At 44.0% G+C, this 17,973-nt stretch overlaps 1 protein-coding gene across 1 annotated transcript in view; it reads right to left on the reverse strand.

Moving 5' to 3' along the window:
- Positions 1-17,973, reverse strand: part of CD81 (CD81 molecule) — a 69,543-nt gene that overhangs the window by 13,949 nt on the left and 37,621 nt on the right. The window contains exon 2 of the mRNA XM_066610076.1: positions 16,744-16,858. Within this exon, the coding sequence (XP_066466173.1) occupies positions 16,744-16,858 (115 nt within the window). The remainder of the gene's footprint in view (positions 1-16,743; positions 16,859-17,973) is intronic.

Genomic DNA, 17,973 nt, shown 5'->3' on the forward strand with positions numbered 1-17,973 from the left:
TTTGAGAAGCTATAGACAGGGGGTTGGACTAGATTACCTCTTACTTCCCTTCCAGCTCCATGATTTTGGTGATCTTTGGGTGAAATTGACTGAAAGTAAAGTCAGAGTGTGTGGCAGAGAAGCATTTGGAATTTTCAGGATAATTTGTGAAATCGGGTGCGTTACTCATGATGGGAGGTGGTGGTTGTCCTGGCAGCTGAATGATTTCAAAGCCCACACTCCTTGCTTGTATCTCTGGTTAAGTCTTCAGAGAACTACAGCTCTGCCATGGTCTTTCATCATGGCCGAACCTTTGTATTTCTTCCACTTCTTTCCCTATTCCCCTGTTCCTTTCCTTTCCCACTATAGCCAAATCCCCAGCTTCTGAGCTGGAATGTTTTCTCTTGTTATTTACAGTTTGAGTCCCTAGGTAAGAACAGTGATGTCACTTCTTGTTTTATGATGTCACTTCTGGCCGTGACATCACTTCCAGGTTGATGACATCACTTCTGGTGGGTCCCAGACAGATTGTCATTCTCAGAAGTGGCTGAAAAGGGTGAGACCTAGTGAATTCATAGATAAGGCCAGATTTGAACAGGGGAAGCTCAACTCAGGGCACAATCCTAACCAGGTCTACTCAGAAGTAAGTCCTATTTTGTTCAATGGGGCTTACTCTCAGGCAAGTGTGGTTAGGATTGCAGCCTCAGTCTCTTAGCCACTATGCTATTTGAGCTCTAACTTTTAAATAAATCTAACCAGAAATTTCTAGTTGCACAACCAAGAGGCCTTTGTTGCTCATGCAAGTTGTATTATAGTTCCTGCAGCCTACTGTAGTAGTGCAATGTCATAAACAATAGTTATAGTTGTACTGTCCCTACCTTTATTTCTTTCTTCTACTTTAATGTCCCTTGTACCAAATCATAGATTGTAAGCATCTCAAAGCAGAGACTTATACTTTATAAAGCACCATTCACAAAAGATGATGCTATGTAAATTAACTAGCAGCAGGACAAATGAGCCCTGCTAGATTAGACCAGGGTGCATCATTCTGCTTCAGAAGTAGCTAACCAGATGCTTCTAGGAAATCTGACAACGCTTGCATTCAGTAAGTGTGGCTAATAGATCCATTCTCTATGAATGTTAAATCCCTTTATAAACCTTCCTATATGAGGTGGCGGGCAGAAAACCCCACCAATACTTTTAAAAGAACAATTGTACTAACTGGGCTTGGCATGAATATATTAATACAGTAAATAAAGGGTATACAGGGAAGTCACAAACCAAAACAGAACTTGCTTCTCCCATTGTGAATTCTTCATCCAATGTTCCTTTTACTTATTTCTAAAATAATCTCTCTCTCAGTCTCTCTCACACACATACCCCCACAGAGCTCTGTCCCAAATCTACAATGAGTTCAAGATGAGAAATGGCGACCAGCCAAGAAGAACAAGGTGAATGATAGATTTGGTGTGGGCTAAGAGGTAGAGATCTGATAGTACTGGCAGGTAGACTGGCAGGTGGCCACAAGTAAGGCAAGAAACTCCACACAAAGACCTGATATGAAAGCTTTCACAAAACTATACCACTATTTCTTTTTTTGCAGGAGGAGTAGAGAAGGGGAACACTTTTTAAAAAGAAACACAAACCTTAGAATATAATTGAAGTTAGTCTCTTGGAGCCAATAAGAGAACAAAAACTGATATTAGAGAGGCTCTATTGGAGAAACAGGAACCAAGTAGAAGATGGTAAAATAAAGTTATTTTATTTTGGGCTGCCGAGTAATCACTCATCTCCTGGTAACCACAAAGAATCATCTTCAGGTAAACAAACAGAAAGGTTTGTTTTATATTTCTCCCTTGCTGTCCTTTTCAGGTCAACAAATGTTTTAGGCCAACAACCAATTTCTGGTCAGAATACAGAATGTGACAGGCCAATTCCAGTACAAAGAGCTGTCTTTTAGGTAAAAAATGAATGTCACAGGAGAGGGAGACAAGCTGATTGTCTGGATACTTATTAGTCTGGTTTTGAGACTCAAATTGCCTTGCCCACCCTGATGAATCATCTTATGTTGAGAACTAAATGGCTTGGAGGTAGTGAGTCTCTGGTAGTTCTGCTGCACCTCTCAGTAGCTTTTGATACAGACCATGGCATCCTTCTGATGGATTGGGTTTGGGGAGGCACAGCTTTGTAGCGGCCTCACTTCTTTCTGAAGGGTAGGAGTGAGAAGGTGGAAGTTCAAGCTAAAGCATCACCAGTTACTGATACCTGCCTTTAACCTCTACTGTCCATTTGATTCTAGGGAGGCGGCAAAGCTTTTGACTTAGTGTCTGAACTCAGTGATGGATTGGATGTCGCTTAAATGCTAAGAATGAATCCAGTAGATACTGATTCTTTCTAATCAGTAGGAGCCAACTTGGATTTGAGAATCTAAATTGTTCTTTTAGGGGAAATACTAACCCTTCTAGATCAGAGTCATAGTTCTGGGAGTGCTCCTGGATGGTCTGGTAATGGCCACAGCCAGGAGCACAGTTGCCAAACTTTGGGCATGATCCTAACCAACTTTCCAGCACTGACATAGCTGTGCCAGTGTGGTGTGCGCTGCATCCTGCAGTGGGGAGGTAGTCAAGGCAGCCTCCTCAAGCTAAGGGCATGTCAGGTACCTTACCTTGGGGGATGCATTGTGGCTAAGTCAGTGCTGGAAAGTTGGTTAGGACTGCACCCTTTGGCTTGTGGGCCAGCTGCACCCATTTCTGAAGGTGACACATCTGGCCTGTATAACATATGCCTTAGTCACAAATTGGGCTATTGTAGCACATGGGGCTAACTTCAACGTGTGTATGGAAGCTTTAGCCAATAAAAAATGCTACAGAATGGGTTCTAGATGGTACATGTGTGTGAAAGCATTTAATTCCCATTTTAGATTACCTTTGCAGGTTACCAGTATACAGTGGCCCCATCATACCTGTGGGTTCAGCACTCACAGAATTGACGTGATGTAGGTGCCAACACACATCTGAAGGGGCTTAAGGACCTCCCAGACACAACTGAGAGCATCTTCTGGTTGTGTCTGAGAAAAGTTCTGAGGCATAGGGAGGTTGCCCTTGACCACCTCAGAACACTGCTGGTCATGTCTGGGAGGTCCTGTAAGGGCTGACCACTGATATGTTTATCTGTGGATATTGTTATCCACGGGGGGTCCGGAAATAGATCCTCCATGGCCACAGAGGGCCACTGTACTTCCAGGCTCAATTCAGGGTGTTGGTTATAATCTTTAATGTCCTTAACAGCCTGAGCGCTCTCTCTCTCTCTTTCTTTGAACCTGTGCACCTGCTTCATTCAACATCTTGGTTCTTGCTCCATGTTCCTCCTTTTCCCAACATCCAGGGAAGGGTCTTTTTGGTTATGGTCCCCAAAATCCAAAACATCCTTCCCTCAGAGGCCCTTTTGGTTCCCTTAATAGTAGTTTTGCCATTTAATAACTTTTTTTTTAGTGGAGACAGGTTTTTCATTAGTTCCACTACATCGGGGTTTGTTATTTCCTGTCCTTAATTAACAATCATTTTCAATTAGATTGGTGGGATTTGCTTTTATGTAATTGTTTTCAAAAACATTGTAAGTTGCCTTAGCTGGCCTCTCCAGACGCAGAAAGAGGGTATAAATAAGAGGCTTCCACAGGTTACAGCTCCTGCATGAAGCTTTGACATGAAGCGGATTACTGCAGCCTCCCATCCAAGGACTGAGGTCCCGAAACAGGTAAGTGCAGAATTCCCTTTAGGTGGATGGCCACCATTTAAGACTTAAGTGAAATTTACGAGGGTTGAGTTCAACCTTTGGTCAGTAGGGAGGCATCAGGCAGCTCCAGAAGAGTGAATTTTTCAGAAGAAGTGTAAAGAATCCAGGCAGCAGACCAGAGGAGTTTTCTAATATAAATGATCTACTGAAATTTCTTGACTGACACTGAGGAGGGTGGAAAAAACTGTTTGTCAAGAGAAGTGGGAGGGGCATGGTGCGAGTGCACTGGAGAGTGAAAAAGTGCAAAGCCTGGAAGCAACAAAATGATCAAGAAGCCTTTGGGAGAAGAGCCAGATTCGTTATAAGCTACAGACAGATAGCCTTTATTGAGCTCCTCTTTGTCACCAACAGCCAAAGCCAAATAGACAACTGGAAGCAAACAGAGCAGGATTCTTCTGCACATTTAACCCTTTTCCCTCCCATATTAACATCTGTGTACAGAGGGGAGAGATGGGGAGCAATTATTTATTGAAAGTCACTCTTCTACAGCCGGTAGAGCCATCTTTACCATCTTGATTATCTTACAAAAAGTGATTTTTTTTCAATTAGAGCAAAAAACTAGGGTGTGAACACAGTTGCATCTATGCTCCACCTTCAGCCAAAAAAACCATGCTGAATGCTTAATTTGGCTGTATCCTATCCTCCTGTCAGATTGGTTACCTGGTCTTGTTTGCTGGACAAGAACACTATGGAAAGCATTTTATTTTCCAATTACATTCCTACCCTCTTGTATTTATAAACAAAACAAGTAATGCAATTAGGGTTCAGAACATGATTTCTTTATAAATGATTTTCTTCCACATTTCCTGCAATTGTGTGATCAGGGAGGACAAGTGGTTTTATGCAAAACTCTTCAAGCAGTGGTAGTGATACACATGCTAACAACTCTATATGCGATGATTACTATATGAAACTATGCCTCACAGTTTGTATGTCACTTTCTAGCAGGCAAGCTTTCTCCATGTTCAAATGCAGAAAGGACACCAGAATAGTGTGGTGAGGAAGGTTCTGGAATAAAAAAAATGTATCAGGCAGGAAGTCTTTACAGACTTCACTGGAGACCCTCCCATCTTGAACCTTATTGTTCAACCTTGGGCATCTTTTGTTTAAGAAAGGGGAATGGTGGAATATAAATGTAAACAAAACATCTCAATGAATTATTTGGTCAAAGTTCTAACATGGAAAATGTTTACAAGTTAAGGAAACAGACATGGGGCCCTTATGTTGCAGCATTACAATGATCTCCCACTTGGAGTATCTTTTGAAATGGAAAAGCAGGATAAAAATGATTGGAAGCGAACAAGAGGTTTCTACTCAGTGGAAAAAAAATATAGAACTCTGGCAGGCAGGAAAATTCAAAACGCGTGAACTGTTTATAAACAGGAGAAGGAAAATTACAAAATGAACAAACATACTGGAAAGGGTGTATGTCCCTCAGCTACTCAGCAGAGCCAGTCCACCCAGCCACTTATTTTGGATGCACACTCATCCAAGCTCATCTGTTATCTTGCAGTAGCAAATTCTCCCCTCCCCCCTTTCCTTAGCTGACATTGGAAGGAAGAGGTGGAAAGTCCCTTGCTGAGGAACTCTGTGGTCACTGATGAGTTCCAGATGCTACAGCAGCCACACCAAGCCCAGCCATGGGAAAGTCTTTCAGGGATCCAACACAGTATGGCTACTAGGAGGGGCAGTCAGGGCAGCCTGAAGTCAGCTTTGGAAAAACGCCTAAATGTAAACATCTTCCAGGAGCTGTTAGCTGCTTGGGACTGGTATGGTTACAGCAAGCCAGTTTCTCTAGACAACAGTGCACAAGTGAGTCCTGCTGTCAGAAGCCTAAAATAGTCTCACATGCACATGCATACACCCCGAGTACAGGACTGGACCATTCAACGATTTTCATTGGAATGCACAGTACTCTTCTTCCTTGTTCCAAAACTGTAAGCGACAGCTGTCTAGATGAAAAACAGGTATAATTTGCACATCATTACTAAATGATCTACTGAGCGGTTGCAAATTCCTCTGGCTTCCAAAAGAATTTGTGTTTGTTGCCTAAATACACAACTAGACTTGGAACGAAGTTCCTCACTCCAAAGATCAGGGATGGCTTCAACAGTTGTTTACCTCTTTCCTCTGGATCCCAACACAATCCAGATGACCACTGCCACAGTGAGAAAATAACCTACATCTAGAGGAGATGGCTAACTTCCCCCACAGTCTATACAAGTATTTTCAGAATGGAGAATGCTCAAACTGAAAGAAGCTTAATCACAGCATACAGATTCACGAATCATACAGAAACTGCCCTCTCTCACACAGCAAACATATGGCAGCACAAGCAGGGCACACAGACTCACACTCACACAAAGTCAGGACCCATCTGCCTAACTAAAATGCAACTCCAGCTAAAATTTCAGTTATCCAGCTCATCTGCCAGTCATCTCCCAACTCACAGCATTCAGCAGCCGGTGGCTTCTAGAAGAGCAGAACTTTAATTTTATTTTAACAATGAACTGTATCCATACACAAACCGATTCACACCAAAAACATTCCCCCCCCCCAATGACTGCATGCAGATACATGTTCAATAAGGGTCCATGGCTGTGCATATGAAGGGGAAATAGGCTGTGTGTTTGTAATGAAAAATAGCACAATGGAATCCTTCTGCATTTTTAAGGTTCTTAAAGTGCCACCTGCAATATTGCTACTGTCATGGACACGTTAATTTGCCCCATTTGCCTATTTTAATTGGTAATAGCCTATTCAGAGGAGGCCTAAGACTACTGAAACTGATGGGATGTACTGGTGTGTGAAGAGAGATTGCAATTAAAGGTCCAAATGTTTTTTCCCTTGTTTAAAAAGAATACATTAATTCCTCTCTGAGCACATGGTATAGAGGTTGATCTCCGTAGGGAGGGAAAAACAGATAGGTAAGATTTCCTATTTAGAAGCGATATTGTTTCAAGGGTCACACTTCTACACTATTTTATTCCCCACAGAAATCCCTCAAATAATCTCAGAAACACAGCCTTATTTAAAAGGTGAGAACTGCCATTTCTCTCCCCCTCCCCCCCTATTCCCAGTGCATATGCTGTGAAGAGTAGCACTTTACAAGCCCAGCTTGCTTGTTTTGAAGAAGTTCACACCCCATGCTTTAAAATCTGGGACCAAAAGTATCCATATAAAATATTCAAATACACATGGTGCATCATCAAATCTGAACAGCAGGCACTCAAAATAAATTATGTGCCACTTTTCCAAAGTTACCCACCACACACACATCCCAAACCCAGCCTGAAACAGAAGGAGCAGCTAACTACAACATTAGGCTTAAAAGTTTTTTTCCCCTGCTGTCCTGTTTTTAACTTACAACTTCAAAAAGGTTTTTTAAAAAAAGTTGGTACAGCTTTCTTTGCCACCATTTTTACCATCACAAAGCCGCTTTAAATGGGTTCTAGCCTGCATCTGGTCAGATTCAATTCATTCCGAATGCTCCTGCTCCCCTACCAGCCATCCCTGCTGCTATGTCACCCTTTCAAGCTCCCTTGCATATCAGCAAGCTTTACCAAAAAGAGCTTTACCAAAAAGAGATGTGATCTAAGACCAACTGCACCTAGTTTCCAGTCAGTGAATTTCCTGGTCAGCCACGGTTTTGGCTATCCTGTTGGCAACCTTCAGTCTCGAAAGACTATGGTATCATGCTCTGGATGGTTGTTCTGGAACAGCGTCTAGAGTGGCTGAAAAGGCCGATTCGGGAGTGACAATCCCTTCCACACTGGGAGCAAGTGCAGTCTGTCCCTGGTCTGTCTCCCTGGCTATGGGCCTTCCTTCTTTGCCTCAGACTGTTGGCCAAGTGTCTCTTCAAACTGTCTTCCTTCTTTGCCTCTTTGCCTCAGACTGTTGGCCAAGTGTCTCTTCAAACTGGGAAAGGCCATGCTGCACAGCCTGCCTCCAAGCGGGCCGCTCAGAGGCCAGGGTTTCCCACTTGTTGAGGTCCACTCCTAAGGCCTTCAGATCCCTCTTGCAGATCCTCTTGGCTATCCAATCATCAATACAGAACTCCACAAGTGCCATTAGCAAACCATTAGGATCTTTCGGGTAAAGCATCTTAATTGGAGATTACAAATACCTGAAAGTCTAGTGATCTTTCGAATGGCCAAAATTCAACAAATAGATGCCCTATTCACAAATCATTCTCTTCTTCCTGCTACAGTTGTTGGCATCCTTCAGTCTCGGAAGACTATGGTATCGCGCTCTGAATAGTGTTCTGGAACAGAGTGTCCTCTCCAGTGCGCGAAACCTGGGTAAAGTAGATATGGAGGATAGACTGTTACCCATGCAGCAAATCCCCCCTCTCCATGTCGCTGAAATGGTCCAATGGAAAGGCAGAAGCCAATACGGTTGGTTCCAGCGGCATCGCAGGAGTTGCCAGAACGTGACTGTGTTCAGCCATGAATTGCCTCAGGGACTCCGGCTCCAGATTTTGCCTCGAGGTTGACTCCTGAAGCCTTTTCCATAAGTGGATGTAGCCACAAGGCAGTGGAGGTTTGGGATCAGAGTTTTCCTTCTCTCAGATGAGCTGCCTTCCCAGGCTGACGAGTCCCATCTACCCGGTGGCTGTTTAGTCGCCTAAACTGTTTCCTACTACAACATACCAAAATAAGTGTATGACCTGGCAAATGCACAGGGTCAGATATAATTAGAAACCCACTCATGGTTGTTGAAGATCCTGGTACATAACAGAGCCTCAGTGTAGATGTTGAAGTCCCTCAAAGTGATACAACTAGAGACCCTGAATACCACACTTGATGCTACCAACAAAGCATTGTTTGACCATTTTCTTTGGATCCATATACCACAATGGACTATAAATTGAAACACAGACACTCATGAGAACTCATGCCCTGAGCTCTGTTTGCCATAATGTACCTTTGGAATAAGTATGTAACCATTATCTAACTGTATTAACTTCTACCTCCTGTTTGTATCTGCCTGGCTCCCTCTCTGCCTATTCGGATTCTGGAGTTACCTCTTAAATATCCCTTATACATCTGCATTCTGCAGCTACTCATTAAATGCTCCTCTGTGATATTTGCAGTTAGGCTCTCTCCATTCAGAAGTGCTGCTGCTGGGAAGGGCCATATCAATATCCACTTCGATCCTACTGACCCACCAGTTTATATACTTATATGCAAATACAGGAACTGGTGAAACTCCATCAGCCCCCTGGTAATTGGATTAAGGCATTGTAGTCAGCCAGCTCTCAGAGCCACACACAGGCAGCTTCCCAAAACGTCTATAAATATCGAGAGAATTTTGACCAGCAAGTTATTCATCTTGGTGCAACAACCTGATGTGTGTGTGTTGTGCCTGGTCAGGCTAGGCCAGGGGTGCCCAAACCCCGGCCCTGGGGCCACACGTGGCCCTCAATGCCTCTCAATGCGGCCCTCAGGGAGCCCCCAGTCTCCAATGAGCCTCTGGCCCTCTGGAGATTTGTTGAAGCCCACACTGGCCTGACGCAACTGGTCTCAGCATGAAGGCAACTGTTTGACCTCTCGCATGAGCTGTGGGATGAGGGCTTCCTCCACTGCTTACTGTTTCACATCTGTGGTGCATTAGAGGCAGCAAAGGAAAGGCCAGCCTTGCTTTTTGCAAGACCTTTTATAGGTCTTGAGCTATTGCAAGACCTTCATTCATTCATATAAATTCATCTTTAATATATTCATTTATGTAAACTTATGTAAATTTATTCAAATTTTAAATGTAAATTAATTCTTTTTTCCTCCAGCCCCTGACACAGTGTCAGAGAGATGATGTGGCCCTCCTGCCAAAAACTTTGGACACCCCTGGATTAGGCTATCTATGCTGCCTGAACCAAGGATCCCTCATACCATTTTAGAATCAGGTAGCTGTAATCACAGTTTGGAACTCTCTTTTCCCTTTCACCCTCTATCTCACTCATTCTTCTTCCATCTCAGTTTAGGAATCGGGGCAAAAGATTCCTAAGCCACCTTCCCAGGAAAACTGTTCCTTTTTTCTATTCCACCAAGCACACATTGCAAACATCCATCCACCACAAAGCAGGCACTTGTACACACTTGGTTAGGCTTTGACGAAACTGTTTTGCTTATATCCTTTTCTTGTTACAACCTTTTCATGAACTAAATCTCCTGTGCCTTTGAAAAAATTTCTTTTTCAGTCTCTTGAATTAGTTTTCACCAATGCACAGCCTAAAATATCCTGTTTCACTTAGTGCTCATAGAGGGAAAATTAAGGCTGGAAAGCACTTAGCCACCCAGATCATCCTGAAGTTGACCCTGCATTCTTTAATTTTCCAAATAAATAATCTGAGCACCAGTGTTAACAGTGAGGCAACAGACAGGAAATTTCAGACAGGAAATGTTGCAAGTGTGTTCTATGACAGTGCTTCTCAAAGGCTCTATGTTGTGGACTGGCAAGTTCCCCAATCCCTCCCCTGCTGTGATGTGGATGGGTGCTAATGTAGTGCCAGTCTGTGACAAACAGGCTTACCTGGTCTTTTCTGCTTCCTTCTTCTGGCTTCTCAAAACTTCTAGAATAGCTTGGTGTCGGGGCTTCTGAGAAGAATTTTATCAGGGAATACAAAATTTCTTTTGGGACCCTTCCCAAAGAGGGAGCAGGTGTAACAGAGTCAGGGGGTGGCAGTGGGTGTGGGCAGAATGAGAGCAAAACAGGCAGGGGGAAGTGGCAGCAGCCAGAATAGTCTCTGGATCCCAGATCTACCAGTCTTCCCAATGCAGAGCTCAGGACTATCTGCCTGCCCGGTGTTAGCAGCTAGATACAGAAAACCAGACACACTCCTCTCTAAAATCTTTCCAATATAGAAAACCATTGCAGAGATTAGTATCACTGTATTTAGGCTCACACTAGAAAGGAGAGTGTCCTGTGTACACCAAAAGTGACTTCTGCAGCAGCTGTAGCCCTGCAGCTGTGTCCTTCATGGTTAGCGGATACACAAGCCAAAGAGCTCCTGTAGCAGGCCAGTTTCCCCCCAGATTTGACACTGTTAAGGAATGTATGTATTCCTGAGCCTGGTGTGTATTGCTCGTGGCAGTAGTCACCTCCACGTGTCCATGGTAATGTCCCCAGCATCCCATGTGGGCAGTGAGTCTGGGTGAGATTGCAAAATGGAAGATCCCAGGACATTTCTGGGCCTCCTTCTTTGGCTCCTGGGCCCCCTTACTGATTCTTGGTCCAGGTACAAATTACCCCTTTACCCCCCCTCCTAGGCCCTGCTTGCTGTTCATTCACATTGTGCAGAAAGTGTTGGGAGACTCTGAGAAGACAGATGGGGGAAGCATCAGGAGACACTGCAGACTGGCAGGCAGACCACACTTTGAGAAGCACTGCTCTAGGATATGTGTCATGTGCTTGAGGGAGAAGTCAAGCACCTTTGCAAGGATATTTGTGCAACTGGCTTCGGCACACCTCAGTAGAACTTGGTATTAGACACTGAGGAAGATAAGCATATAAGTGCAACACTACTGTGAAGAGGGAAAGGGAAATGAAAACTGAAACAATTAAGCATGTACACAGAGGCGGTTGAACTTTAAGAAGCATTAAGAACCAGGGCAGGAGGTCTGGTCTAGAGGGTAGAGCCTCCGTCTGCCTGAAGATAACATCCACAAGGTCGCCAGTTCGAGGCCACCGGCACCGTGCGACCTTGGAGCAGCTGACAGGCTGAAGCCGAGCTATTCCATCTGCTCTGAGCGTGGGAGGATGGAGGCCAGAATGTGAAGCCAGATCGGAATGAAACACCTTGAATGTAGTCGTTCTTGAAAGAAAGAACCTTCTTTGAAATTGTAAAAATCCCTATTTAATAGGGATTTAATAAAGCCTGCCTATGTAAACCGCCTTGAATAAAGTCTTGAATAAAGACCAAGAAAGGCGGTATATAAATACCTGTTATTATTATTATTATTAGTTAGTAGGTGGGCAGGGAGAGGAGAGGAAGGCTTAACTTCCTCAGGAAGGAGAGAGCGGGAGGGAGCAGAAGGAGTGGGGGAATGAGATGAGGGGGAGACATCAGCATCTTGAAACATGAAAGAAGTTAACCAGAGTGGCTGAGGCATACCAAAGGGTTCGGGATACTTGGAGACAATCTGAGGAAAATGGGAAAAAACAATGAGGTGCAAGACCACAGCCGGAGATTAAATTCACTATTGCCTAGAACAGGGATTACAGAAGTCATCCCCTCCACGTGGAACTGCCTCTCTGAACATGCTATTCAGCCCTTCATGTGCCATTTACTACAATAGTATTTTTAGATTAAGCAGCCCTTGAGGGGTGCCTTTTAGCAGGAAAACGGCATCAGACATAAGAGTTAAATAACCTCCACACTGCAGCCCTGTGCAGCTGCTGCACTTGAGTAGGCATAAGCCTGCAACTGAACAATTATGCTAAATGCATCTGTGTGATATGGTCCTAAGATGAGAGGGTTGGGCGTAAATACAGGCGGTGGCATAGCTGGAGGGGGGCGGAGCACCCAGGCTGGCAGGGAGCGGGCAAGCGGCCCCTCCCTTCGGAGCCATTCCTGGCGGGGGAGCAAAATGGAGCTGTACGGCAACAAATATAGGCAACATAGAAGCCAAGCCAATTTAAAAGAGAGAGAGAGACCTTCTCTTAAGTCAGAATTTATTATAGTAATTAAATGATTTCCCAAAAGGATTCAAAGGAACTCACAACATAATAAATAGGTTGTGCATTGGAACTGAAGAGCAGGCACAGCTAGCTTACTCCTTGGAGTACTAATTTGATGCTGTGGTTCCAGGGAATAGGTTCTCTGGGAAAGAGGAACAGAATGGTATTTATCTAGGATACTCTTTGTGGGAGGCCAAGCCTTGATGACTGCAAAGAACATGCTGGTTTGCATCCAGCCTCTGCAAGCTGTGCTGTCCCCTAGGCAACCAGAATAAGCTGAAGCATCATATTAGTCCAAACTATCAGGTTCACCAGGAGGAAAACACATAGAAAGATGTCTCTACGAAAGGTGAAGATACTCAACCTCTTTTGAGCTAGATAACAAAAACATGAATTGAGACAGCAGCAGCTGTCCTCCGTGGTTATAGATTTGAAGCCACAGATGGCAGCAACGGCAAAAGCCATGGGAATGCATCATGGAAGAGAGATCTTCTCTTTTCTGCCCCACCCACTGCCCTCAATTTCACACTGCTTGTCCCCCTCCAGAACTCTTCCTTCTTTAGCTGACAGTAAACAGGCATCGCGGTACTGAGGCCCAGCCTTGATAGCCAGAGCTGCAGCAGAATGGAAAAAGAATTCCCTTCTCCTAGCAATGAAAAAGACATCCAGCTGCTCCACTCACTCTGCCAAGATGGAATGAAGGCTGCTGGAGAACACACACAAGAGAGAGAGAGAGAGAGAGAGAGACGAGGGGTAAGGGAGGCGTCTCGGCAACAAGACTTCATTTCTGGGAAGGGAGATGAAGCCACCCAACAGTGACACACCCTGTGAGAGTGCCACAAATGCCGGTTCCTGGTGCACTTATAATCCCTGCAGCTGTCTGTTGCTTCCCACACACTCTGTAATACATCCTCAGTCACTGGCTTCGGCTCCAATGACTGATTTGGCAGGTACAAACGCAGGGGGCTGCTGCGCCTCTCCAGTTATCATTTCCTTTCCTCCCAACCACACTGGGCAGAATGTCACTAACCCAACTCCTATGTGAAGGTAGCTGGCTTCTGCAGAGATTATAGATACTGCGACTTTTAATTAAGCACTGATGGCAGCCAAAGTTTCCTTGCATGAAAATTCTAATGCTTTATGTTCCCCTGAAGTCAGGGCTTCTGGGATCACAGAGGATCAAATTCAACCGACTGAGCATCTCTCTTTTTATTTTTAAATATGTTTTCAGTTTCCTTCTCTGCACAGAAAAAAAGAGTCATCTGCCTGTACTAATTCAAGTAACTGGAGAAGACGACTGAGTGGCAAATTTAGAGAAACAGGGTGGGGTGCTCAGCGCTATTCCCACTAACCTGCATGGCTGTGCACTTCTAATGAAAGCCTCTGGAGGTGTCCTGCGCATGCAGGGTAAGGTTCTGCGCAATCAGGGCTGAAGATCAGAGGGAACACTGGTGATCAGGCAATACTTACTCTGTTAGCATGGATATAAGTTACTCTCCAAAACTCATGGTCAATGTCTTTGCAATTCCCACCCCCTCCCCAGAAGTATTAGGTAGTCTTCTACATAACTGCATCTCCCTCTTTTTAAATTGCATAGCTGGGCAAATTGGTGTCTTACATACCAATTAAAGAAAATCCATGCAAGTTTGCGAAATGTGTTTCCAATACAACATATAGAGGACATTTTATTGAAAAGCTCCTGCCTCTAGATGCACATGCCGGTCTACCAACATGGCTGAAATATTCCAGCACATTTGGGAAAGTGAGCCGATACAAGGGGGCAGGCAGAATTGCACTGAGCAACAGTGCAGTGGTTTGAGGAACAGACACTGGAGCTCAGCTGGGTGTGGTGAGTCTGGAAACAAATCTCTCAGATGTAGAAGTCAGAGGCTCCAGACTTGGGAAGACTGGTGGGGACAGCTGAAGAAAATACTCTGCTACTGTTACTGCATGGAAATGACAAATATCCCAAGGAATCTAAGCAGAGCATTTGCTGAATATAGCTCAAACACAGGCAGCTCCACAAGAAGTTGGATCAGTTTTTGGACAACAGCAAGGCTAATTTTACTGCTCCCTTGAAATAAATCTCTGCCCTTGCCTAGTGTTTTGCTGTATCAGCTTTAATTAGGGTACATGGCTAAGGCCCCCGGTTTCTGAGTTGGCTACTCTTGTAGTGGCCTGCCCATATATTGAGCTCATTTTCTGAGGACTTCCTCTGGGTGCCCCACTGTCCAAGGTAAAGCAGATGCTGGCTGAAGGAGAAGGCTGCTCTTGAGAATGGTGCTGAGACTCTCCCAGGAAAGTTCGCCTAGTACCTACATGGTCTTCCCAACGCCAGGAGAAGACTTTTTTCCCCCCAGAGCTTTAACACTATTTTACACCACATTATGCTGTTTTGCCAGTATGTTTTGAAGCACTTCTTGGATTTTATTGTGCAAATGTTTCATTCACATTTTACATGTAAGTCACTCTAGGAACACTACAGCTGGAGGGCAGGATATAAATGTTTTGTTTTAAACAAACTCCTATTACATCTATGGAGTCAGGAAGTAGATTGCTGAATGACTAACAAAGATCTGGCAAGAGATGGTCTCTTTTACGGCAGAAATAACCAAACAGGAGACTGCTGACTATTTCACACTATAAATATAGATTTGTTCCATTTTTAAATGCAAACATCATTCTGCATCCATCTCAGTACTATGTGGAATACTTTTCAAGACAACTCAGCAGCCATCACCTAATCTTTAAAAATACAAATTACGTGACTTTGATTCCCTGTAGCTCCATGCCCACAAGCTAAGATTTGAAGCTTTTGTCCTGTGCACAACATCAACACCATGATACATCCATAGCAAGTGGGCATTAAGTATGGAGGTGATGGGATGGGGGCACTCCTTTTCTCCTAGTCCCATTACTTTTATGTTCAAAAGAGGGAGGTAGCTGCAGGAGAGCATAAGTCCTCAATGCTGGTGTCACTGCCAAGTCACACAGGGGAACTGGACCTCTGGAAGCTGAAGCTTTGCATAGATTTGATGTGCCATTGTATCAGACTGCTACCCAAGATGAGATGATCATGTTCTAATAAGGGCCTGAACTTATCTGAGCAAGTCAACAATCTGACCGATTTACTCAGAAAGTAATATTAAGAAGAGACACTTATGCAGACAGGCAAACATGCACATACTCGTGCACGCATACAAACGCAAGTCATACCAAACCTCGCAATTTGTTTCCAACTGAAGACAGTTGGGTCTTTTTCAGTAGAGCAATGGTTCTCAAACTGTGGGGTAGAACTCCCAACCAGAGGATGGGGAAGACATATGTAAAATGCCAAAGAGGGACAGGCTCCTACAGCAGATAGTGCCTTTGTCTCTCGCCAGAAAAACCATGGATAGACTGAATGCTCTCACACCACAGATCCTCATTTTTTGCACCTTACTACCCCATCACCTGCCAGGGCATTTGGGCAGAAGGAATTCAGAGTGGGTTGCTGTTTTCATTCTTATATTTGCCTGTGTACTTCTCTCACCTGATCCCCAGGCTGCTCAACCACTTAACTCCATCAAACAAAACCAAACTGCTGCAAGAGAGCAAGCCGTGCTTGCAAAGGTGTACTGATACTGTATCAGTATCAGAGCAGACTAGCCTGGATGGGACAAACAGTCACAAGGGTGAGGTAGCCAGGTAACCAAAACAACAAGGAATAAGATTTGATGGGAGCATTAGGGGCCAACTGTATTGACAAACCCTCTGTTTGTCAATACAAACAGAGAAACTGTTTGTATTGTGTAACTCTGCTGTAGTTAGCAGAGAAAGACAGATTTAAAATTCTGTTGTAGCTGTTTCGCCTCTTAAATTGGTAATACTACAGTAATAAAAAGATTCTGTTTGGGTTTTGAAACTTGGGCAGTGCACAATTTTGATATTTAGAATATTTGTATCCTCTTAACCCTAATGGGTAACTTAAAGTGGCTTTCAAGATAAAAATTACAATATTTTGGCAATATGTACCTTTTCAATACACACATCATGATAGAAACATTGCTCTGGAAAGGATCAGAAGCGTGCCTGCACTAGGACAACAATCTTACTCAGAAATTTTTGTAGTAATGCACTGCATTTGCCACTACACAAAATGCCGTTTTTGTACATGTATTTCTTGCAGGAGCAGTTAATGCTCTGAAGACTTGCTGAAAATTAAACTGTAGAGGCAATACCCATACAGAGATAAATACAAAATACATCGTGATTCTGTTCACTTTTCAATGTCCTCTCCCCTCCCTGGCAGCTTACCAACATAGAATGTGCTAGGAGCCTGCTGGTCATCTAGTGTTGCTCCTAAGATACGTGTGGTCTGCGAATCATGACGGAGCCAGAGTGCCACGCCTAGAATGATTCCTCCTGCCAGCTGAAAAGAAATAAAAATAAAAGTAGTTTAAAACCGGTTCTCGTATCCTGTAATAGATGAAATGCAGAGAATGCTTAGATTAGTTAAAAGCAATGTACTGTATTCCCCAAGTATTCAGATTGATCTGAACATCTTTTTAGAAGGGCTGACTTGTCTAAAGGTCATCCCAGAGACTGCTGAGCAGGGAAGAAGAAGCCTAACTTCTAATGTTCGCAGTTCTTTCAGCTAGGACTGCTTCGGCCACATTTGAAGAGGCAACCCAACATTTTCAATCCATCACCTACTGTTGGGGCTGTCAGTAGGCTAAGATTCTGTAAAAGTCCAGGACCAGTGCAGAATTCAGATTTCTAAGAAACAGGGGAAGGAGGTTGAATTGGCCAGGAACCGAGGACCCCTTGACCCCAGCATGTATCCAAATAGGCCCACTCTTTGAAGTCAATGTGGATTTAAAAAAACACACAAGAGATATGCACTCTTGGAAAGCACTATGAAAAATGTTGTCATTGCCCTCAGTCCTACTGTGAATATACAGCATTGCTCTCTGTTGAGTACATTTGACTGCTCTTTGATATAGTTGGATACGTTTGGGTACTCTCCGTCTGGAATACGAGAGCAGGGCTCTCGTTCCATTTCAATCTGCTTCTCTTGCAGTTTCCTCCTTTTCCCATTTCACGAAGGGCTGCTACTGTACAATATGCTTGGCCTTGCATCACCTGCAATTGGGCTGGAGCTGCAAAGTAGTGGTAACTTCAAAAAGCTCAGTTTGAACACTCCCATTTGCTATTGCTGCCCAACTCCCACTTGTAACACACTATCTAATTTGATCTTCCTCTTCGTATGATACAAATTCTCACACTTATCCACATGTGCGCTTCTGGATGAAGAGACATTAGGGGCAAGGAGAATACGCAATTCTTCTCCCAGGAGGAACAAGACTTGAACTATTGTCTCCTATATCTTATTTCAACTGCTCTAATTCCTGAAATACCACATTTGAGCAGAAAGGCTACTGGGCTTCCCTCTGCCTGCAACCCACCTTTGACTGAAGTCAAAGTTTAATGAATTGAGGACTTGGGCACCTGGTGAGACTATACTAGGCATTGCTCTATACATAA

This window comes from Tiliqua scincoides, chromosome 1 (genome assembly GCF_035046505.1).
Source record: "Tiliqua scincoides isolate rTilSci1 chromosome 1, rTilSci1.hap2, whole genome shotgun sequence".
In the NCBI taxonomy this organism is placed as follows: domain Eukaryota; kingdom Metazoa; phylum Chordata; class Lepidosauria; order Squamata; family Scincidae; genus Tiliqua; species Tiliqua scincoides.